The sequence below is a fragment of the Cricetulus griseus genome, chromosome 2 (assembly GCF_003668045.3).
Source record: "Cricetulus griseus strain 17A/GY chromosome 2, alternate assembly CriGri-PICRH-1.0, whole genome shotgun sequence".
Taxonomy (NCBI): domain Eukaryota; kingdom Metazoa; phylum Chordata; class Mammalia; order Rodentia; family Cricetidae; genus Cricetulus; species Cricetulus griseus.
Window position 1 is genome coordinate 365,664,881 of NC_048595.1, and position 23,813 is coordinate 365,688,693.

At 47.2% G+C, this 23,813-nt stretch overlaps 1 protein-coding gene across 1 annotated transcript in view; it reads right to left on the reverse strand.

Moving 5' to 3' along the window:
- Positions 1-502: 502 nt before the first annotated feature.
- Positions 503-23,813, reverse strand: part of Adamts16 (ADAM metallopeptidase with thrombospondin type 1 motif 16) — a 106,419-nt gene continuing 83,108 nt past the window's right edge. Inside the window, exons 19-23 of the mRNA XM_027400125.2 lie at positions 10,609-10,810; positions 10,281-10,475; positions 8,535-8,759; positions 1,662-1,809; positions 503-618 (exon numbers count right to left, since the gene is read on the reverse strand). Coding sequence (XP_027255926.1) covers positions 503-618; positions 1,662-1,809; positions 8,535-8,759; positions 10,281-10,475; positions 10,609-10,810 — 886 coding nt within the window. The remainder of the gene's footprint in view (positions 619-1,661; positions 1,810-8,534; positions 8,760-10,280; positions 10,476-10,608; positions 10,811-23,813) is intronic.

Below are 23,813 nucleotides of genomic sequence, written 5' to 3' on the forward strand. Positions count from 1 at the left end.
GCTATCTCACACCTGACACTCAGTGTCCACAGAACTTCCACGATGACAGTGGGGTCTCTGAGGTAGGAGGGAGGCCGGTGTGCTGGATGGTAGATGCTGTGAATATTTTCCTGATTTCTTGTCCTTCTCTTTTTAGAAATATATCCAGCTTTTGCTAACTTAGCTCTGCCTGGCTTTGGCATTTGACTTGGCTGAATGCAAACATGGGGAGAAGCTGCTTCCTGCACCCTGTAGCACAGGCCCTGATGTCCATGTACAGGAGGTCAACCAGCAGGACCCTACTTTCCCACCCAACTGTAGAATAGAACACGTCTTTGTGGGTGGAAGTGTGTGTCCCCATATTCAGAAACACACGAATGCACTCGGAGTCAAAAGCCCAACAGTTCTTCTACTTCCAGAGTCTGTTCTTGGATGCATCCCAATGCACACTGCACAGCCCTCTGGTCTGGTCTCTCTCTGTTGCCCTTGGGGGCATCTTCTTGCTGCCAGGACTGGTCCCAGCTCACAGGTTAGACTTGGAGCAGGTGCTGCAGCACTGTTTGCTGTAGAACCTGTGGCTGCACATACCATGCTGAGGTACCAGGTAACACCAGTGGAAGAGGTCTTTGCAGGCCATGTCTAGAAACAAGCACATTGTGTATTAGCCCAAGGCTCCCATGAACAACTTTTGTTGCAACTGTATTGCACAAAGAAAGTGAATTCTTTATTGCCAAAGAGGAGCTCCCCTCCTCCAGGCTAGTTGTTTGAATGTGGAAAGACCCTTCTGACAGTTTTGTCTGAACTCTTGGTCCCCAGTTGGCGGTGCTGTTTTGGAAGGCTGTGGAACCTTTGAGAGTTGAGCCTTACTAGAAAAGGGAGACCATAAGGCGTGGGCCTTGAAGTTGTATAGCCTGGACCTCTCTTCCTTTCCCTTTGTTTTCTGGCTATGGATACAATGTGACCAGCTACCTCACACAAACTCCTGCCACCATTTCCCTGACCCCTGTCACCATTGTATCCCTTGGAACTGTCCCTACAGATAGTTCCTGTCAGGCATTTGACCATAGCACGAGATCATAACTAATGTGAGGGGTCAAAGGGATCTGCTGGGCAGTTGTTTTCATAAAACCCTCCCTGCAAAACAGGGGTCTTCTTGTGCTAAACACACTGGTACAACTCCTTGTCCAGGAATGATACATAAAACATGGACACTGAATGCCAGCTTCCTAGTTCTCAGGGCTGCCTCCCAGACAATCGGGCCTAAGATTCAGCCCAGGCAGCCAGAGCTTCAGGCTCGACAATTGCCTAGGGCATTCTGTGCACACACAAGGGTGGCCTTTAGAGCCTTCCCAAGGAATAAGGAGGTTTTTGTGTATTTCAAGGTCTCCTTTGTTAAAACTGTCTTCCTAAACACCACAGACAGCATACAATAAAGAGGTAAGCATAAGCTTTTTAAAGGACAGATGCTAGGGTGGGATGAGAGTCAAAGGGATAGCTTTGCAACTGTTTCATTGTTAAAATGGAGGAGGCAAGAGAAGGAAAGGCTATTACATACACAAGGCCCCAACTCCAGGGTGCTCCAGCCATCACCCCTGTGTTCTGGGATCTTCTAAGGAACTACTCCAGAAGTTTGACATCACCACCTGAAACTCCCAGGTCCAGCTGAGGGGCTCGGTACTCACCTCTCTTCTCTGAAATAGGGCAGAAATGGGTGTTGCAGGCCAAGGAGGTCTCTGGTTTCTGGTGCAGGAAGCAATCTGAGGCTGGCTGCCCCCCCAGCAGGCACTGCACGGTTCTTCTCTGCACACCACCCCCACAGCTGGCTGTGCACTGCAGAGGGAAAGCACCACAGTCACATACATGCAGGCTGAATGTCAACACAAGCTCAACCACTGTCATGACCCCTCGTCAGAAGGCAGTCACAGGGATAAAGATCCCTGAAGTGAACTGAGTTTTGGCCCTCTCCCAGAGCACCACAAACCAGCCCATGATGTGATTGCCTTTCAATGTGGCTGCTGCTGTCTCACCCTTCTGGGAGCTCAAGAGAAGACAACTTCCATCAGGATGCACTCCGGTGGGATTTGATACTATATCCTTGATTAAGGTTTCCTGGGATTAGCATGTTGGGGCACAACACACTTACTAAAGGCATCAATGTGTTGCATAAGAACACAGGTACCTGTGGATTGGCCTAGGATCTCCTCAAATTATAGATGGTGTGAAAAACCAAAAGACTCAGATCTTGTGTCCAAGGAAGTTCTCACAGGTTACTCTTACTCTAAAAACAATTAAAAATCAGGGATGCTTCCCCCCACATCATTTTGGTTTCTGTTTAAAGTATTTGAGATGATGAAATTGTTGATTGACATTGAGACAAATGCCAGGTGCTTTCTCACTTGTGTGGGACTTGGACTTGAACTAGGTATTATCATGCCCAGGATCCCAGAACCCTATTGCCCCTTCCCTTGCTCTCCTGTATCCTGGAGGTAGCCGTATTCAGGATTAACTGCAGATAGGAACCTGTCTGGAATGTTCTTGGATGAGTCACTGAGGGTCTGATGGACACAGGGAGTAGTTAGTGCCTGCAGGAGGATACCAGGTTACTTGCTCATGGCGTGAAGGACAGTGTCTTTAGGGACAAGATGGTATCTTCATTGAGAAGCCTGGGGACTCTCAGAGGTGTTAAAGCTAGACCATTTTGGACCCCAGGTTTAGGACTCCTGTGCCTGGGCCAGCATGCTAGCCAGGAGCTCTTTGAGTTAGGGCATCCTGTCCCAGCACCCTGAGCAGCAGCGACACAGGGGAAATGGAGCTTTCACTAAAATAGATCTGTTCACTAGCTGTCAAGGTGCACACTCCACAGAAACTGCATAGGAACCATCTGACACTAACTGTTTGCAACAATGTAAGGATGAGCAGCTAGACTGACAGAGGGACTTCCATGGGCCCATGGAGATTAATCTACCCAAGAGGGGAAACAGCACAAGTCTAGACTGGATTATAGAAGCCATGTTTAGGCAAGATGGGTGGCTCAAGAATGTTAAGAATGTGAGCAATAAAGGGACACCTGGACGATGAGGTCAGTTCTCAGCTGGGATGTCCTGGTGTGCGGCAGACAAACCGACAAGTTGCTTAACTTACAGGGATCATTCCTTGAAAAATCGGGATACACATGACTTACTGATGCTGCTGCTCACCCACACTTTCAAGGCAACATACGGGAGGAGTCCCAATTCAGGGAACCGGAGCATCAGGCAAGGACCAACTCACTTGCCCAAAGCAGCATTCAGTATCAGCCAACTGGATGCTACACTTGTCCTTGCTGCCTGCCAGCATTAGAGCATTCAGAGTGACCTCAGATTCACTGGGACCTGGGTCCAGTGTCACACTGAATGGATCACCTAGCCACCTCCAGTGAGGAGAGAAATTGGACACACAGAGTACTGGGAATCTCAGGCTGCAGGAATTGCTTTTTCTTATTTCTTCCTCTTCGGATAAAGTGTGGTCAGGCCTGGAGCCTGTGTTTGGAACATTTCCTAGAATTGCACTCCTTTATTTCAAGATCAGAATTAGTGAAAGTCACCCACAGCTCAGTTTCAACTTGTAACTATGGCAACCAGAACAAATAACGCAGTGGGCAGATGCACGTTGTCTCGTTTCTGAATCACCAGGGTCAGATGGGTCAGCAGATGTTTCCCCCACTGTGTGTCGTATCTCTGACATGCTGCAAAAGCTCAATTTGGCCCTTTGTTCTCGGCTTTGTGCACATCTGCCCCCACTCCCCAGTTAGCTCATGGACTATGGAGAGCTCTTTGGGGTGTGGGCAAATGGGACCAACCCAGCAGTGAATCTGGTCTCACTGGGGATACCTGCAGCCATTTCTATCCACCTGCCTCTCATCCTTTAAGCTGGACTTGTCCCTGTTCAGCTGAGGAGTCTACTCAGGGTGACCGTGAGATGTGTCCAACTGTATAACACAGCTATTCAGGGTTACACGACAGTGAGATGTGTCCAACCTTATAACTCAGCTATGTAGCATCTTCTACAAGGCTCACCCTTGAGATCCGTGCAATCGAGCTACCAGAATAAAGTCTATAAAAATCTTATGTCTTACATAAATTTATGATTCCGAGTTGGGCTGAGCTCATAGCTGTCCTCTGCTGGCTGAGGCCCAGAGATTGAACACACTTCACAGTTTCAAAACCAGTCATGAGCGGTTTGGTGTGTTTTGCCATGGATTCCTTTAATGAACACATACTAATCACTCATCACTCGTGATGTTCTAGGTACTCGAGACTCAGAGATGGAGACCGGTGACTCAGCACCTGGCCTAAGGGTACTTGAAAAAGTCACTAGTCAAAGTGTGGTCCTAAGCTAGACAGAGCCAGCAGTGGTGGGAGCTCAGGCCCTCAGCAGTGCCAGCTCTGGCACCTTCACCTCCCAGGCTTCCACCCTTCCTTGCTTCAGGCTTGGCACCATCCCTGGTGATTCAGCAGCCCTGGTTTAGAGAGTCTGAGAATTCCCCACGAGGAAAAAAAAACATATTTATGTAAGAAATGGTCTCTCAAATTCTTCAGCATTTGCATTTCTCCACATTAGGCTGGAAGAGAAAAGCCATTCAGCTCCAAACTTTGGAAATGTTTTAAACTGATAAAGATTGCAATACACAAGGAGATGAAAAGAAAATATGAAGCCTAAAAAATGTGTTTTCTCTTTCTTTCCAGGAAAGGAAAGTATGGAAATTGTTTATCAATTATGCAAGCACAGTGGCTTCAAACTTAGCTGCCTGTTTAGAATTTTTATCACAGAGTTCTTATTGGGTCTTCAATTTACAAACAGATAAGAGGCACCTGGAGTCATCAAGAGCAGGCAGCTGGAGGGCTGGAAGGCATGGAGGCAGCAGGGGTCAGGAGAAGGCAGGGAGACAGCAGAGCAGAGGCCACAGCTGGATTCTTGCTATAGGCAAGTCAATGACAACATCTTTGAGAGAAATAATGTTCAAGTAGAGTCTAGAACCCCAAAGCTTCGCCATCTTCCTGTAATTTCTCAGGACTTCTGCTGAGCAATCTGCTCATGGAACAAACACCCCGCTGCTGGTTACCTTGATCTGCGCCAGTTCAATAGACTGCCCACACAGCCACGTACTGCAGATACTAGTACAAACCTCCTGGATTGGTGGTTTCATATTGTATTTGTGGCTCTCATGGTAGAAGCACTTGGAGAACCCTCTACAACTGATCACTACCCAAGAACTCTTGTGAAGACTTTGCTCAGTTCTGGAGATTGGATGTGACAAGAATTGGATGGACCACTGTGTCCAGGAAGATAATTCTCTCTAGGGTCCAGCAAGTGAGGTTCTCTTGAAGGTTTGGATGGGATTATCTTGTCCAGTTTCATGTCCCCTTCATCAATAAGAAGACCACCTCACTAAACCCACAACTTCAGGGAGACTCTGATGGGGTTGTTTCTACTCCTATCGAGACACGCTAACAGAAGACATTCACTGACTACTTCTCACTCAAAAACGTCCCTGCTCCTCAGACTTCAGAACACTTCTGGACCAGAAGTGATCCCAATGCATGAGAGAGCAATAACTCACACACAACGGGTATTCAATGCTAGGTGAGTGGCAAGGAGGATTACTCATTCCATCAGTGGTGAAACTAAGCAGGTGCATCTCAAATGATAGCGTCTGCTTTAGGGGCTTTTGAATGTAATAAAAGAAAAACTGCCCCTTTGTAACACTGGTCTTTCTGGGATATGGCAGTTAACACTCTCTCAGTAAGGATGGGTGTTTAGCTGCTGGGTTCCATCAAACTTGTAGGACCACGGAGATGGAGACCATGGGCTTCACACAGCGCAAAGGTCAGCCCTCAAACCCAGAAGACAACAGATACAGAAGCACACACCAGGGAACCCCGGTTTCTATTCTGCCACCTCTCTTCTCAGAGCCTCTATTGAGAGGCACCAGTAAGTCCCTTAATGTAGTGTCTTCCATCTCCAAATCTAGAGTGTTTCCCAGGACCATGGAGATTACAGACCAATGCTATGCAGAATGCGATTGCGCAAACCTCAACGGCCTCACTCATAACAACTTCTGATATAATTATGGGTGGGGTTGTGAAGTTTTGTGCAAAGGCACTCAGTCCCAAACATGAACTCCCTTGTCATTAAGAGGTGTAGGTTTCAGATTATCCATCAGTAGCTCTAAGATGGATCATAGTTTCCCAAGCCTCACCTAGAACTCTGGGAGATGAGAGCAGATGAGTGACTGTACTATATATACAGGGCAGCATCTAGCTGGAATCTATGCAAGCCTGTGGATACTCTGTGTATGCTCCTCTCTCTCTCTCTCTCTCTCTCTCTCTCTCTCTCTCTCTCTCTCTCTTTCTGCAACTGTCATGACATTTCAGTCACAGTTGTCATCTATGGAAGCCAACAGTGTCATTTGTGACACAGCTGCTGACCCCTCATTGTCGATGTCCTTCCCAAATAATCTGTAGTGTCCTGGTGAAGCACCCTGCTCTGCCAACCTTTGACACACTCATCTTTACATGTGGAGTGAGAAGAGTGCACCAGTGCAACAGGTGGTCACATTTAAGCTGTTCCCAGACCCCACAGCACAGGAACTACCAGGCCCTCAGTGCACATGACAGAAATGATTTGGGGTCAACCTTATTCCATGGTGCACCACGAAATGAGAGGATAAACAAAGCTATTTGAGTCTGAAGACACCCCAGACAGCAAATCACCACAATGTCCTTCAACTGGGACAAGAATAAACCTGTCTGCAGTAGAGAGTCAGCCCGTCACAGACCATCCATTACTACCTGAAGGTTTTCCAACCTGAAAAATTCCCACAGTTTATGCACAGGGTCAAGGGTACAAATGCTTACGGCAAATACGTGCATGAGTTACTGCTTGTGCTGTAAAGGTTATGGTATTGAATCAACAAGTGAATCACAGTGGATATAAACCTTAGTCAGTTGATACAAATGACCCATCAGACAAATTAGGCTTTTCAGACATACCAAAGCTGTTGAAAAGGTATGCTGGGTTTTAGATTTGGGTTTAAATAAGGTGTTGGTAAACATTTATACACTCCAAGGATGTGACAGACCTAGGCTGGAGAGAGTTGGTCACTGCTGGCATGTGACCATCTGGGTCGGTCAACTCTACTAGTTACTTGGGTCACATGACCACAAGACCTGCCTAGTTGTTAGGCTTTGACCACACACCTACTCCTACAGTCATTTCCTCTCCAGGACAAAGTGTGAAGACTGATACGGTTTTGTTCTACCTGCAGTGAGCAGTGACTTTGCCTAACCCTTAAATTCTCATAAACATACCTAACATCAAAATCGTCACTAGCCCTGGAAACTGGGTAGGTGGTCATCAGGCTGAGAAGTTAACTGCAGCCTCCTGCTGAGCTTTGAACTGTGAAACATCCTCACGGATTCAGGTGTTTTAACAGGTGGCTTTCAGCAGATGGTCCTGTCTTTTGGAGGCTGTGGAAGTTTTAAGAGGTAGGGCCTAGCTAGAGGAAGTGGATCATGGAGGTGTGTGTGGGGGGGTTGAGATGTGTGCTTCTCTCTGGTTATTAGAACAGAGAGACATAAGAGGACTGTCCTGAGCAGGGGGCTGGGGGCATGTCAGTTGCATGCAGGCCTAGGCAGCTCTAGGGTCTGAGTTCACCCAATCTGGTAACACCAATACCAGTGAGAAAGGAGGCAGCCATAGGGCATAGATGAGTGACAGATACCCTGAGAGAGAGCAGGGCTGGAGAAACAGAAGCCCACGGGACTAAGTGCTGGGAAGTCAAGAAGAAACAAGACAAGGAGAGAAAGTTCAGCCCAAACAGTCACAATAGAGGTGAGGCAGTGTGTAAGGAGGAGAGTATAAAGATGCCAAGAGCCCCTCGAGCAGTGGTTCTCAACCTGTGGGCTGTGACCATTTTGGGGTTCAAACAACCTTTTCTCAAGGGTCGCCTAAGACCATCTGCATATCATATGTTTATAATACGGTTCATAACAGTAGCAAAATTACAGTTGTGAAGAAGCAACGGCAATAGCTTTATGGTTGGGGTCACCACAACATAAGGAACTGTGTTAAGAGGTCACAGCTTTAGGAAAGTTGAGACCACTGCCCTAGAGGGACCCTGTATACCCTCAGCCCAGGCTGCTGCTCCAAGGGCCCAGGAACAATGTGAAAACCCCCGTCTCATTTTCATAGCCACTTGGTTAGCTATAAACTAACCACTGCTGATGTTTTTATGGATCTCATAGTTTTTCTGTCCACACCCATCTCTGGGGGAATCTCTGCCCCAGTTTTACCAAAAGTATTACATTTCCTTACCCTTGAGGGCATAGACATTTGCAGTGGTGTCCAGGGGCCCAATAAGGTTCAGCAACATGTGGAGGCTGTCCTCAGCATGCCACACCCACCCTTGAGGGGCCACCCACATGTGGGAGAGAAAAGCCAGGAGGTCCCAATGGCTTCAGGGAATCTACTTGACAGAGAGCAATGTGAGCCAGTCACCAGCATCCAAATCTTACCTGAGACCATGGTGAAGCAAACCAGCTGCCTCTTGGGGGGCCTGCAGCATGATATGTAGGGTACTTGGGGCAGGGAAACGGGCCACAGGTACGTTCCAGTTCCAGGTCCGGCTTTGGCAGATGTAAGCACTTCCTGGAGGCCAGCTCTCGGTACTTTCCAGAGATGTACTTCTCGGCACACCTGAGAACCCTCTGCTGCATCCCCCTTTCGCATGTCACGGAGCACTGTTCAGAAGAGCATAAAGAAGAAGGGCCTTTGAGCGAACTAAACAGCCAAAGTGTTCCCTGGTGATACCAGGTTTAACACTTATATAAATATAGACATATCTTGGCTTGGGCCGGGGCATTAAAAAAAAGGCATTTATAATATCCAATATTAAAGGCAGTAAGGAGGATTTGAGGTTGTGTGCTGTGGCATGGTAACTCCCAGGAGGATGGAAAACTTACGACCCTATCTCAAAACCAAACTACAAACAGCAGAGCATAGAAGCATGGCATTGTGGGTAATAAATAGGAGTGGTGTGGAAAGAAACCTCATGGTGCTGAATCTGAGGACACTTTTACTGAGAAATTTAAATGTTGGGCTGTCATTGGTAACAGCATTAGAGAAATATTATGAACAAAGATATGCAGTGAATCACATCTCCCGGTATGATCCTCATACCTCCTTTGCAGCCACAATATGGGCCCCTAGAGTATTCCAGGGTTCAGAAACCTTCCCTAGAAACCTGAGTGGTTCCTGCAAAGGAAGCAACCAGGCATGGGGGTGAGAGCATTTGCTCCCTCTGGGATGCATGCCAAGCCCGAGTGGTCCCTTCTGCCCAGCTCCTGCATGAGCAGAGAGGTCCTGGACAGACTGGTAAGTGGACGGAAGAGGCTGTAGCATCCGCTAGGCAGAAATGGCAAGTGAAGCAACATCCTCTGTTATCTCCAGCCAGTGCTGGTGTCTGCAGCAGGCATCCAACTCTGAGAGATACTGTTGGCTTTTGCTGTGGTAGACGGGCAATGCTGGGCATTCCCAGGACCATCAAGCCAAGCTGCCAGCAAGGGATCTAAGGGAGTAGAGGTCTCCATGCTCACTTGTTGGCTTCCAAGTGCCTTCTGTGTCCCCTTCATCCAAGACAGAGTTCCCATTAGAATACTATGCTAAATGGCCTATTGAGTATGGCACATAGAGAAGCTCTGGTGTATGTGTGTAAGTCTGTCTGTGTGTGTGTGTGTGTGTGTGTGTGTGTGTGTGTGTGTGTGTGTGTGTGAGCATCACTGTGTGTGAACATACATATTCTCTATGTATGTGCATGTGTGTCCATGTGTATATATACCTGTATATGTTTATATAACATATATATATATATATATATATATATATATATATATATATATATATGTTTTGGGGAGGGTTGTACATGTGTGCTCGTGTGCCCACAGAGACCATCTTCAGAAATGTGTTCTGTGCTTTCTGAATTAACACATCTTCTCCCTGATCTGCACAAGGCTTGAAAAAGGGTACCGCTGTTCTTTAGTTACCAGTGTCATTGTGAAGAGTGATTGGATGTCGAGGGAGGTGGGCATGGATGCCAGTGAAGCAGGTGATCTGAGGCCGTGACTGAGAGAGGTGACTGACTCAAAGCATCGGAAACTGAACTCGGACAGTGTGAGAAGACACAGTGAAGGTAGAGGAGGCAGGAGCAGGCAGCTTGGAGAGAAGAGGCTGACACTATTCTGAGGGGAATCTGACGAGCATACCTGGGACCAGGCAGACACCAGCCACTGTAGTTTCTTGTGCTTGTGGCAGCGTTTGAGCAGGCAGACTTCGTGGGTCCTAGGCTTGGGTTCTGCAGTGCAGGCAGCATCATGCAGCAGCTGGGCTCTGGCTGACGGGTTGGTACTCTTGCAGGACACTGCTCTCTTCCTCCACCCCTTCCCACAGGTCCGTGAGCACTGTACAAGAGAGCAAGTGAGCAAAACTTTTAGCAATGTCTGGAAAATTTTCAGACTTGGCTGGATATCTAGGGCACAGGTATGGTATTCTAGAGTGTGTGGTCCAGCCACCACCCCTTCACAGCTTGGTTACCTCTGCCCAGGGCCCGGTGCTCCAAGCAGGTGGACAGCTTTGAGAATTGCAGGCTTGGTGGCTGGAGGGTGCAGGCTGTGGACACAGGCTGGCTGAGATGGGCTCTTCACGGTAGTGTGCCTTCCGTGTGCACTGCACAGGCCTGCTCTGAGTGCCCCCACCACATGTCCGGCTACACATGCTCCAGTTTCCTACAGACCAGCTGGTAGGGGACACGGAAGCCCACAGTGAGGGTAGGGATGGTGTCATGGCTCCAAGTCAATAGATACATGTCTGTGTTGACAAGTGGCCTGTGGTTTTTCCAGTGACACCTGACACAAATGTCATCCTTCCCAGTCACAGTTTTCATAGAAAGGCCATTTCTGCCCATCGTCATTAGGGCTGGATATGTCCCTCAGTCTTTAAGGGGGAATCTGGTTTCCCCGTATTTGCAAATAGCCCACCTTAGAACATATCTCTAATCTCCCTCTAAACTAAACTTTATTTTTATAAAAAAATAGAAAACTTCTGGGAGGAGAGGAGGGAAGGGGAAACTGGGATTGAAATGTAAAAAACAAATTAATAATAATCTAATAATAAAAATTTATTATAAATTATAAAAGGCCTTCGTGCTTTCACCCACCCAACTCCAACAGTCATTAACACCTGACCTTAATCTATGTGACATGTGCCTGCAAATGCAAACTTGAATGCAGCTATTTCAATATAACATCTGTGTGCAAATTCCAGACAGCTTTCTTTCTTTCTTTCTCTCTCTCTCTCTCTCTCTCTCTCTCTCTCTCTCTCTCTCTCTCCCTCCCTCCCTCCCTCCCTCCCTCCCTCTCTCTCTTTCTTTCTTTCTTTCTTTTTCAAGACAGGGTTTCTCTGTGTAGCTTTGGAGCCTATCCTGGCACTCGCTTTGGAGACCAGGCTGTCCTCGAACTCACAGAGATCCACCTGCCTCTGCCTCCCGAGTGCTGGGATTAAAGGCATGCACCACCAATGCCCAGCTTCCAGACAGCTATTTCTATGTGCCTTCCTTGAAGATCCAAATTCTTTGTGTTTTTAAAAATGCAGCCACAATACCATTATGATATCTAACTCCTTACGGTATTTAACATGTGCCTATGGTGGTGAGATACGGAGGATCTGGTGGGGGGTTATGCTCAAAATACATTGAATGAATCAATGAAGTTCTCAAAGGACTGACTGACTTCCAGTCAGTGACAGGAAATACTTTCTCATCTTCAGTACTTCCTAGAGTCTGCCCCCCCATCCCCCTAATTACAGAATTTTGAGCACTGCACCTCTGTCTTTCTTATTATTGAGTGGTTGGATAACTCAGATTCAATTTGACTTCACCTGGAGTCACTTAGGGCTTGTTTCACCCTTTTGGTAGGATGTCGTGATATCTCACCGTCTTTTCAGTTTCTGCATACTGTTCTCTCCCAAAGCTACACTGTGGATTCATTCCATCTCTGCTTTGAAAACATCCTTATTGATGAATGTGCTGGCTAGAGCAGGGCGGTGGAAGAGAGGTGGGTCCAAGTTCAGCCTAATGGTGGCCTGCTAGGTGTGAGCAAAGCTTGGCTATGACTGCACAGCCTTGTGTAGGAGGGTTTTGTGGCCATGATTCTCACCCAGTACAGTGGCTGTGAGGACACATACTGCAGTATGACCATGATTCTCAGCCATACAGGGGCCATGAGGAATCACACTGTGGTGGGGGATTTTGCCTATCAAGCCATCTCCATGGTCCAGTTTGGGCCTCCTTTGACAGTCTTAAGACTAAGGCGGTAAATCTGAGCGGGGAGGAAGCTGACAACACTTCATGGAAGAGAAAGGGAAGCTCCCACTCTGAGTTCCATGATGCCTGCAAACTCAGTAGCATCAGTGTGTTTGTGCTTAGTTTTGTTTTGGAGAAACTTTATGCTGTTTTGTTCCTGAAAAGATTCCATTATGTGTTGAAGCATATCATCAAAAGCCTGTAATTTTGAAATGTATAAAAAGAAAATGCACAAGGGCTCTAGCAACTAGTCCCATGTCAACTGTGGGAACACTTCAGATTCTCAGTATCAGCAAGATGAGTGTTTTTGTTACATGCTAAACAAGTGAATGGCACACCCTTCTGGGGAGGGACTGTTGTCTGCTGCTGTGATGTGATGGCTCTGCTCTTGGATCCTCTCAGCTGGTCTTTGGCCACCTCTGTGCGCTTTCATGTTGTTTTTATGTTTTCCCATTTCTTACGTTTGCTCTTAGCCCTGCAGCCTTATAAACGATAATTGGTGTCCACACTGGGGCTGTGAAAGAGATCTTGGCTGCCCACAGGCTTTCCACACCTCCTTCCTAAGTCTCCTGTCTCCACCATTCCAAGCCACTCCAACTGGGTTGATCGGTTCTCTACCCATCTTCCTTAACTGCTGGTCATTAGGAAAAGCCTTCTGTAGAGAGATCATGCAGATTGCTTCTGTGAGTGCCAAGTGTCTGTTTTGCTTCACAGAGAGAGCTCAGGGAGAATGCCTTCACTACAGCTTAGAAAAGAGTGACAGCCTACACTGTTCTCCTACTGCCGCCTGAGGGAGGGTTCCCCACACAGGAGCAAGCCTTGTTCAGCAGCTGATCAGGGACCACAGCAATGACTGCTTTGTTTAATTTGTCTATGTCTACTGGTGAAGACAAGAAGGCTGCCCTTCCTCAGGCAGTCAGGGTTCCCAGACAGGATACTGGCGCACTTAGCCTCCACTGTGGAGACTTCCTCACAGGGCCTTCATATGTGAATCTCTCTGAGTCATACAGAGAGTTGCTTTCTCTCAGACTGTAAGTTGTGTTTCTTGGGATCATTTGCTCTATACAACATACCTGCACTGCTCAGTAGTAACTAAGGTTTGGATCTGGACAGTTCCTCAAAGGCCAGGTTATTGAAGACTTGGTGCCAGCGCTCCGTACTATCCTGAATAGTCAGTACATGTTAAGATGTAGGGCTCACTGGGTGTTGGTGGTGCACACCTTTAATCCCAGCACTTGGGAGGCAGAGGCAGGCAGATCTCTGTGAGTTCAAGACCAGCCTGGTCAATAAGAGCTAGTTCCAGTACAGCCTCCAAAGCCACAGAGAAACCCTGTCTCCAAAAACCAAAACCAAAACCAAAACCAAAACCAAAACCAAAACCAAAACCAAACCAAACCAAAACAAAACAAAAAAAGATGTAGGGCTTGTGACAGGGAATTAGGTCATGCCCTTGGAAGAGAAGTTGAGACTCCAGACCCCCTGGTCTCTCATCTGCTTCCGGGTCCCTGTGAGGCGGCAGCTCTGTCAACTTCACATCCCTGCCATGATTCCATGTTCCCCACCATCCCATGCAACAGGGTAACAAACTATGGAAACATACAACCTGTAATTCAAACTAACTTTTCTCCTATTTAGGTGGCTCATCCCCAGCATCGTTACATTAACAGAGCACTGATGGACACACCATGTATTAGATGTTTCTCAATTACATCTGACCCCCCCTTGTCCAGTCCGGTTTTAAAGCCAAAATAACATGTGACTCCATCCTGTTGTCTGTTGGCGTTTCAAGGTTAGGCATTGTATTCCTTGTTTTCTAGTTAACTCTCAGCAGATGCTTTTGGGGAATGATGAACACACAAATCCCAGTCACAGCACATCTGTAAGGACCCGTGATGAGAGTTACATGAGCACTGACAGACATCACCTGACAGATGACATCACAGAGAACAGTTGAAAGACCCCCGCCCATTAGCTTTTTCTTTTAAGTTTGCCTCCTCCTCCGGTCTGCAGCTGGCGGGCGCGCGGCGGATACATCCTCCCCTGCACTCCCTGACCCCCAATCCCCATACCCGCCGGCTTCTCCTTCCCCGCCACCGCGCAAGGCCGGCCCCTGCCGGGCCCAGAACGCCAGCCGGAACCAGCCAACAGCCCATGAGCGCAGAACGGCTTAGGACACTTCCGTACGCGCACGCCCGTCGGCTCCCCCCCAGCCGGTTCACCCCGGCGGGGCTTGCGCCCCCGGCAACCCGCCTGGCACCGCGCCCCGAGGAGCCCGAGGCGGCGAGAGGGCGCCCCCCCCCCAGGCCCCGCTTGACGGGGATCGCTCTGACCCAAGGTCAGCCATCTGGACGCGGAAAAAGATAAGTAAAGCCGAGGCCATTTCGCCTGACTACTAGACCTTGAGAAAATGCTGATTTGATGCTTTTCGCTTCTGTACTGTGCTTTTTCTCCTATATAAGGACCCTTCCTTCCGGGGCTCGGGGCTTGGCCTAACAGAAGCTAAGCTCCCGGGTACCCGAGCCACTAATAAAGCCTCTTGCTTTTTGCATCCAAGTTGGTGGACTCGCTGATTCCTGGGTGCGGGTCTCCTTCTACGAAAGTACCTCTTTGCGGGTCTTTCACAGTGATGGTCTGGAGGCTCTAACTTTAGCACTTATCACCAGGTGAGTCTTTTGTAACCTGGCTTTCACATGGAACAGCATCTGCCCCAACTCTCAGGTTCCTTCTTCTTCTTCTTCTTCTTCTTCTTCTTCTTCTTCTTCTTCTTCTTCTTCTTCTTCTTCTTCTTTTTTTTTTTTTTTGGTTTTACAAACAGGGTTTCTCTGTGTAGCTTTGGAGCCTATCCTGGCACTCGCTCTGGAGACCAGGCTGGCCTTGAACTCACAGAGATCCACCTGCCTCTGCCTCCTGAGTCCTGGGATTAAAGGTGTGTGCCACCAATGCCCGGCCTCAGGTACCTTCTTAGTAAACCATCTTCTTAACATTTGTGAGTGAGCCCTAATGAGCTCCATGACACCTCCCACCCAGTGCACATACACACTCAGCCTGTAGCAGCTTCCAGCTGCTTCTGTGGTCTGAGAGAATGGGTGCTAGCCAGGCTCTGAAGCCACATAAGCCTCATCTTCTTGTGTAAACCACTTGAGATCTGCTACCCTTTTCAAATGAAATGTTTTAGACACAACAAATCCCATTCAGTGGTAAACACAGGCGTTTTGAAGCAGCTGCCCTTTTCAGAGGATGAAACTGGCTGGGGCCAGTGCATGGAGGACGTGGAAAGAGGCCAAGGACCTGAAGATAGATCTCCCTTCTTCTCAGGTGATGAGAATTTAGGATTGGTCTCTCTGCTAAAGGGCATTTTTGTCACCATCTCTCCACACCAGCCCCATAGCAAGTTCCAGCTTGGGGCCAGTGGGCCTGTTAGGTAACCAGATGCTCAAGTGTGAGACTCAGAACCAGGTGGATGGGCATGGCAGATGGTTGGAGTCTTTGGGTATGTGTGATCTCTTCAACAATGCACCCAGAATCTCCAGTCCCTTCTAACACAAAGCAAGCACTAGAGGCTCAGAAAGTCAGGGTACAGCATGGCTTGCTCCAATCTCCTCCTACATGGATGACGGACATACACCGAAGGTCAGGACCTTCTAAGTCTCCTGAGACGTGTCCTTCTAGGAGTTCATGCAGTGTCCAACTCTGCTCTCTGGGTCAGAACAGAAAGCCCACTCCTGACAAATGGTTAGCAGGGGGGATGTGCTGGAAGCCAAGCCCTCCCTGGCACCTTGAGGATTTCCACTTAGCAGTTACTTCATTTTCTTTAGCCTCAGAAAGTTGGACCACTCTTTTTCCTCTGTAGAGCTGAAGGGGAGATTTATAACGAGCCAGACACAGGCCCAGAATTGTTTTCATGTCTAGATGCCGGATTTCTCTGCTGAAGTGTGCAAAGCCCAACATCAAAAGCTTGCTCCAAAGGAGTCCCTATGACACTAATTTTATAAACTGTGAGGAGCCATAGGCTTGCAAAAGTTCACTTATCAGAGGCCAAAATGCTACTTTTACCAGATTTTCTTCTCCTACTGTCCCATCATTGCATATTACTTTAATCAGTAAGGACCACAGAGCTTTGTTTATACAGATAAAGGTAGGAACAGGAAAATTCTGGGAAACACACCAACAGCAAGATGACCCCTGTGTTCTGGATGGTCTCATTTCACCCAGGGTCCAACCAACTGTGTCCACCTGAGAACAGTCTCTCTGGAACACCGGGCTGTTGCAGTCAACTTCCCATGGCTCCTTAGAGGGACTGCTTAGCTCCTGAGTGAATGTAGAGTTATGGCTGCTGGGGAATCTGTCCTCCACGTAGATTCCACCGGGAATGGGAGGAGGAGGGTACGTCTTTGATCCTGGTAGGGTAGCAGAAGTGACTTCTGTTCACCAGCTCTGTATCCAAGGAAGTTTAGCCTAATAGGTCTGGTGGCCAATGCATGTGTGAGATGGAACAGGAGCAGGCAATGGTCTCAGTCCCAGACTCTGTCCTCAGACAAAACTGAGGTCCACATTTGCCTTTATTTTGTTGGAAATAACCTAGGGCTTCCTGTGTTCAAATTTCAGTTTGTGGCAGCAACTCCCTTTGGCCTACTGCAGAGGAGGAAGCTATGCCTTGGGCACTTGGGTCTGCAAGGTCATTTGCTTAGGATGTCCTCCGGGAACATAGCCACCCTTTGAGCTGTGCTGGAAGAGGGCTTTCCCTTTTGAGGCAAAGCCACCTAGAAAGTTAGGGGAAATTGTCTCCAATAGTTCATTCCCCTAATCCTCCCAGAGAATCCACTTTGGGAAACGGGGAGCTTTCTTGTCCATGAAAGGCAAAGATAGGTACTTGGACAGGCAGGCTGAGGCAATGGGATGTTTATAGCTCAGGACTGGCCCAGGTTATCCAGACTGTACTTATACCACCCTTCACTCTGCCCATAAGCACTTCCTCACTGGCAGGCTCTCTCATGTTCCTCTCTTAGAAGAGAACCACTCAGATGTTTTTCTGTCCTGGTGGTTCCTGTGCCTGCTGTATTCTTCCCAAGACATCAGTCATGTGGCCTGGGTGGTCTCCTCCCTGCCCATTAGCTCACACTGGCCTCATTAGAAGGTGGTGTGTGTTCACACTGAGACCCTTCACCCTCGAGGGAGCTCTCTGGCCCTGCTCTCCCCTGAAGCACCATCCGGGAGATGCCAAACTTGCCTTTGGATGCCCATAGCCTCTGCTTTCACTGTTGTCTCTTGGGTTCTATCCACCCAGCTGCGTCAGCTGTTAAAACCTGTTTATGCCAACTGGTCTTGTCACTGGAACGATGTAATGTAATTAGGTTTGGTGTAACTTCGTGAAACTTGAGTATGAAAAAAGACTTGCTTCTAAGAAAATGAACTTCAATCTTAGGAATGACTCAGTAAAGACCAGTCATCAAGCGGGACTGCTGTCAAATTAGGTGTGGCTGAGGAAGAAGTAAAATAGGGAGAAAAATAAAATATAATCTGAATTGGTTTCACACTGAGATGAGTGGGGCAAACTCACTCATTTCAGAAACTCACACTGCAAACCAGGTGCTCTGAGTTTGTAGGTGGGTCTTTAGTCATCAAAAGAGTTGGGCCATTGACTAAGAAACTCAGCAAATGACACAGTTATGGATCACAAGTGAAAATAAATATCCAGCACCCCTGGCTATCTTGTGAATTCACCAATTTTTGAAAACCAGTGGGTGGACAGACCTTGTCTTGATGACTCCTGGCCCACCTTGCAGGCGCCCTGCTCATGAGCAACTTCATTCAACTGCCAGTGGCCTATCTCAGCTCCAGCTACCCATGCAGGACCCTGCAGGACAGCTGGACCCTAGCCACTATCTCCTAAACCACAGCCACCATCCCACTCCCCAGCAAAGCTTCTTACTCTAGCCATGAGGCTTCATGCCATTTCATGCCTTCACTTTACTTAGCTGAGTACATGCTGTCCTCAAGGGAACTCAGGGGCCCTTGCCTATGGACCAGGTAACAAAAAAAGCCTATGGGAATGACAGCCACATTTAGAATCATGACTGTTAAGATGGGTGTCATGGGCCTCCTAGGTGACAGCATGATAGAAAAAAAATTCAGTGTAGCAGAGACAAGTCTTAGAGAACCATGGATTGGAGAGCATCAGAGTGTGGCAGTATAGGACTGACTGTGGGGGGTCAGAGGCCTTAGATGGATTTGGGATTCTAGAAAATGGTGGTGGGGAGACTGACTGGAAGGCATCTAGAGAAGGGCTCTGTGTCTATGTGAGGTGACAGTGCTGCATGAGATGGTCTGCCCCCTGGACACCACTGTGACTGTAGGTGAGGTGCTGGTTATTCACTGGGGTGACTCACGCTGACTGTTCACAGAATCCATGCCCCAGAATTGTTTACTTCATCATCACGTTTGTGAAACGCACAGTCTCACAAATTGGCAGTCTCCACCAGCCAAGTGCAAACATGAAGTTGCTATGTGTGAAGCATCATGGTGGCTCTGACAGTATCCTTTTGTGCTCACCACAGTGAACTCATGCTGGGGAGAACTCATTTTTTTCCCACAGAAATCCATCAACTTGTATGCATGCACCAACGGGATTGTGCTAACCGATGCCTGTCTTTGCTCCTGGCCTTGGCTACATTGCTTCCCCTTTTCTGGGTTCTGACCACCAAGGAAGCAGTGTGCTGTGGGAAAGAAAAGTGGCCCTGGGTAAGGATGTCTGGCATCTTATCTTGGCTCCTCTTCCTTGGAAAATCATGAACATCAATCAGTATCTGTATTATTGTCTGTAGACCAGAGTTCATCCTAACATCCTCTCCCCCATGCACTGTTTACAACAGAGGCTGGCACATGGCAGGCGCTGCTGAACCCTGAGCTACTGTTCTCACGGAGGCATCTATCCTCTCTTGCTTACCCTCCCCTTGACCTCTGCTCCTTAGCCCTCGTTCAGAAAAGTAATGATGCTCCCACTTGGTGCACAGGACTCCATGAACTCAGTCTCATATCAATTTACCACACTGTACACTGGACATGTAGTATTTATCACTTGCTCAATGTTGCTCTTGCTGGTAGTAGGTTTTAATTTGTGTATGTTTACCTTTCCTTTTCCTAGAATATACTTGACATTTGTTATCTTTGTATATAGTTTTTGCATCAGGCTTAAAACCTTCTTCTTTAGACAAAGATGGGAATTGTAGTGGTCTTGCCAGTGAACTTGTAATGGTGGCCACACCCCTTTGGGTGTGGCTTCAGGTGGAAGGAAGCAGAAAGAGGGAAGCTTGAGACATGACTTCTTGTTGCTTGTTCTTTTCTGATGGGTCAGCCAATCCAGAAGGAAGGGCAGAGAAATGCTCTGTGGTTCTTTGTATTTTTCTGTGTAAGTGTTCCCCAATAAACAAACATTTATCATCTATCTTGGGTCTAGTGAAGTCATTATACCCACACCTTGAACACACAACCGAGGAGACAAAACTATGTTTTTTATGGCATTACTTACATGTATGCTTTTGGAAAAATCCATGAAAGAACATTAGAACCATGGTCAATCAATATGAATTATTTCAAAGCCAAAAATCACCACAGAGGCGCAAACACTGCTTGTATGGAGTCTTACTGTTTTCCTGTCACATATTAATATAAAGTAATAAAGAGACCATGATGCTGAGATCCTGTAGGGATACTCAGTCTTTTGCCAATATTGTAAATTTCAAAATTCTACAAGTGAGAGGAAGGGAAAGAAGAACGAATGAGGGAAGCAATAGTCCAAGTAAAGAAAACCAGGGGTATTGATGCATTTCTAAAGAGGAGGAAGCAGTACAGTGAATTATAAATACCAGAAAGAGCTGCAAAAGTGCCCTCCTTCTCTGCTGGAAGAATGTTCCAGAGCTCACGAGTGAGTGTAGGAAAGAAATGTCTGCGTAGCTTTCACAAATCCTGTGTTTCTTATAGAAAACACAACCAAATACTTGAACAGCTCCCAGAAGAAGCTGCAGAGGCCCACTGAGTCAATAAATGAGAACCCTGGGGCATTTTGTGTTGCTTTTAAGTAACACCATTGGATGCTCCCAAAGAGGATGAGGTCTTTCTTCCTCTTGTTCATGCTCATACCCATGGGCACAGGCTCCCCCAGGCATCTGATTTGCTGGCTATAGAATGTCCTAGATGAAAAACATCTATACAAAATGAGCTTGTATTATACATAGGTGTGACAATTCCATATCTAAGATGCTTTTTCCCTTGGGAGCTTTCATGTCCTAGGATGTGCCATGCTCCTGGCTGAGATGAGATGCTACCCAAATTGTTCAGAAGATGAATCCGCTAATGGACACATCATCTAAACCACCCTAAAAGATGCCTATGAGGTTTTGCTGAGCAGCCTAGCCTACAAGGCTTGGGTAACAGGAACAGTTTGTCTTCAATAAAAGGTGACACAAACACAATGCTTTCCATGAAGTCACTCATTATGAGATGCAGTCACATGGCCTGGGGAAGGCAAATATCTTACTAAAAGGACCAAATAATAAAAGACTTAGTTTGGTGATCCATTTGGGAAGCAGACATGTCCCCACCACATCCCTACAGCCATAACTGTCACCATATACTCAAATCTGGTGGCAGCTGCATTGGGTCCAAAGAACCAAAGTTTACCCTTATGATTTAACTAATTCTGTTGGTGAATAAAAGGATTGAACTTAGCTACAGACAGCAGCTGAGACATCAGACAAGCTATGCTTTGACCACAGTCATAGATTACTTTGAGAAGAGGACAAAGAATGCCATGGTAGTAGGTGCCAACCATGACACAAGTCTCACGGAAGTCTCTTATACCAAGTCTTGACATTCCCATGACAAATATTAAAAAACTAAAGGAGCTTGTCCTGGTGGCTCCACACTGCACCTCACAGTGAATCCCATTAAGTTACAGCCAGCCAACTTAGAGCCAAATGCCAGGGGAAGTTCTAAGCTACATTAACTTTCATAATACCTCAGGGATGAGGGGATATTGAATCCAATTTTTCAGGTGGGGAGACTGAGACCCAGAGATGCTGAGAAGCTTAGCTGAAGCTACCCAGTCCATGATGGTCAAGCTCATGCATCCGGAAGTGGTAGGTGCAGAGAGGGGAATAGTGTGGCTCTGTTCCTCCCTCCTCTATTACATTTGCTGCTGCAAAAATCAGACTTTTATAAAGTTATCCCGCAAGCCAGAGAGAAGCAGTCTACATGAGTAAGTGTTCTTTGTGGTCCAGCTCTAAAGTAGCCTAGGCATGCTCATTGGCAGGGGTCCTGTGGCTTGCCTATCCTCAGTGTTCACTTGCACTTTTTGTCAAATGTGTCTGTTTCATAAACAGCACACATACAGACTTTGTTGTTCTAGGTGAGAGTTGCGTGTGGCTCTTTAAGGCTGACTGCATGAGGAACAGAGACCTCAGAACTTCCTTGTCAGTCGGTCTTGGATCAGTGATGTAGTATCCTTCTCTGTCCATCAGAGGTCCTCCCAGTCATCACAGCCATCCTGCCTTGTTGCCTCTGAGATCTTCTTCTTCTCCTCCAGAGGGTGATCTATCGGTTGCCCTGGGAAAGCTGAGGTGTTTAGCATGGATGTGACAGGCTTCATGGAGGACTCAGGTACATTTGTCTCTCTTCTGTCATATATGATATCCCCACAGGAGAAAGCTTTGTTTGCCTCTCAAGGTTCTAAGTGCAGTTTGGAGGTGCAGAGGATTCTATAGAAAGAGTGTCAGGAGCTTGTTCCATCCTAGAGACGGAGCTTCCCTGCTGTGTGCTGTCTGTCTGTCTTCCTTTCACCACAAAGATGTGAACATGGTAGCATCACTCCTTCTGTTGCAAGCTTTTCCGACACACTTCCTCATGGATTATTGGATGTTCATACATAGGGAAATATGTAAAGGGATCTTCTCCAGTTTCTTGAGTGCATTTCAATGTTCCATGTCCAGTGTATCTGAATTGTGGGAGCCTAGAGCACAGCCCTTCATTCCTGAGACTTGGAAACACAGCCAGTGGGGACACTTCCAGGATTTTATCCAGCAAGCTCTAGTTAGGGCCATTCTCAATCTGTGTTAGAGTTGTGGTGACTGAGAAACCACAAATTGCCATAAATACAATGAGATTCCAGACAGAAACCAAAGAAGCAGATTTGATGGGTTGCTCTCAGACTCAAACCGCAGCCTCCTGACATATTGTGTGAAATCAGCCTGTGCCCTCCCTGAGTCTTAGTCACAGTCATCTGCATCAAGGCATGTAGAGGGACAGTAAGAGGGACATGCCAGTCTCAGCACTAGTCCATGTTACCTTCAGGGAAAGAAAAATGCTAAGAAAAATAAAACCTGAACATATTGTATCTGCTTCTTGTATACAAAAACTGAGAACTGTCAGTCAGGGCTGGACGGTGGGCTGTGGGTATGAGCATTGAGAGCTGTCAGTCAGCTGGACAGTGGGCTATGGGTGTGAGCATTGGGAAGTGTTGGGCAGCAGCAGCAGCAGCAGGAACAGACCCAGCAGTAGTTACTGTGGATGCTACACAGTGACAGTAGCTTCTGAGTTTCAGGATTTCTCATGATCCATCAGTCTCCTTGTTAAAGCTTTGGGACAGCTGTCAAGTAGGGAGCTGAGCGTAAAGGGCTTGTGGACTGTGGGCCATTCTGTCAGAAGACAGCATGTGGTCAGATCTCTGCTAATAATCTATGTTTTTTTTTTAAGTCAGAACTGTCATTTTTTGAGAAAGCTTAGATAATTCCATTTTTCCAGGATGCAGGTCTCCCTGTGTGAAGAGACTGATAGTCATGGAACTAAACCCATAGGGCAGGTAAGACAGTAATGGCATAATTTCCTGTCTCTATGGAAACCACCTCTTTAGATGCTTTCACTCATTTTAGGACTCCTGCAGATTAGTTACTTCCTTTTTTTTTTTATTAGGAACTCTTAGGTAACCACTGGCTGGATTCTTCACCATCAAGCAGGCCTTGAAAACCTTGCTAATATCATTAGACGATCTAATTATGTACCACCTTAGGTGTTACATCTAGCTAGTGTTGTTGTTTGAATGAGAATGGCCCCCACAGGCTCATATATTTGAATGCTTAGTCATTAGGGAGTGGTACCACTTGAGAAGGATTAGGAGGTGTGGCCTTGTTGGAGTAGGTATGGCCTTACTGGAGGAAGTGTGTCACTAGGGGTGGGTTTTGAGGTTTCAAAAGCCCAAGCCAAGCTCAGTGTCTCTCATTTCTTGCTGCCTGTGGATACAGATATAGAACTCTCAACTTCTCCAGTGCCATGTTTACCGGGATGCTTCCATGCTCCTTGCTATGGTGATAATGGACTAAATTTCTGAAACTGTAAGCAACTCTCAATTAAATGCTTTCTTTCATAAGAGTTGCTATGGTCATGGTATCTC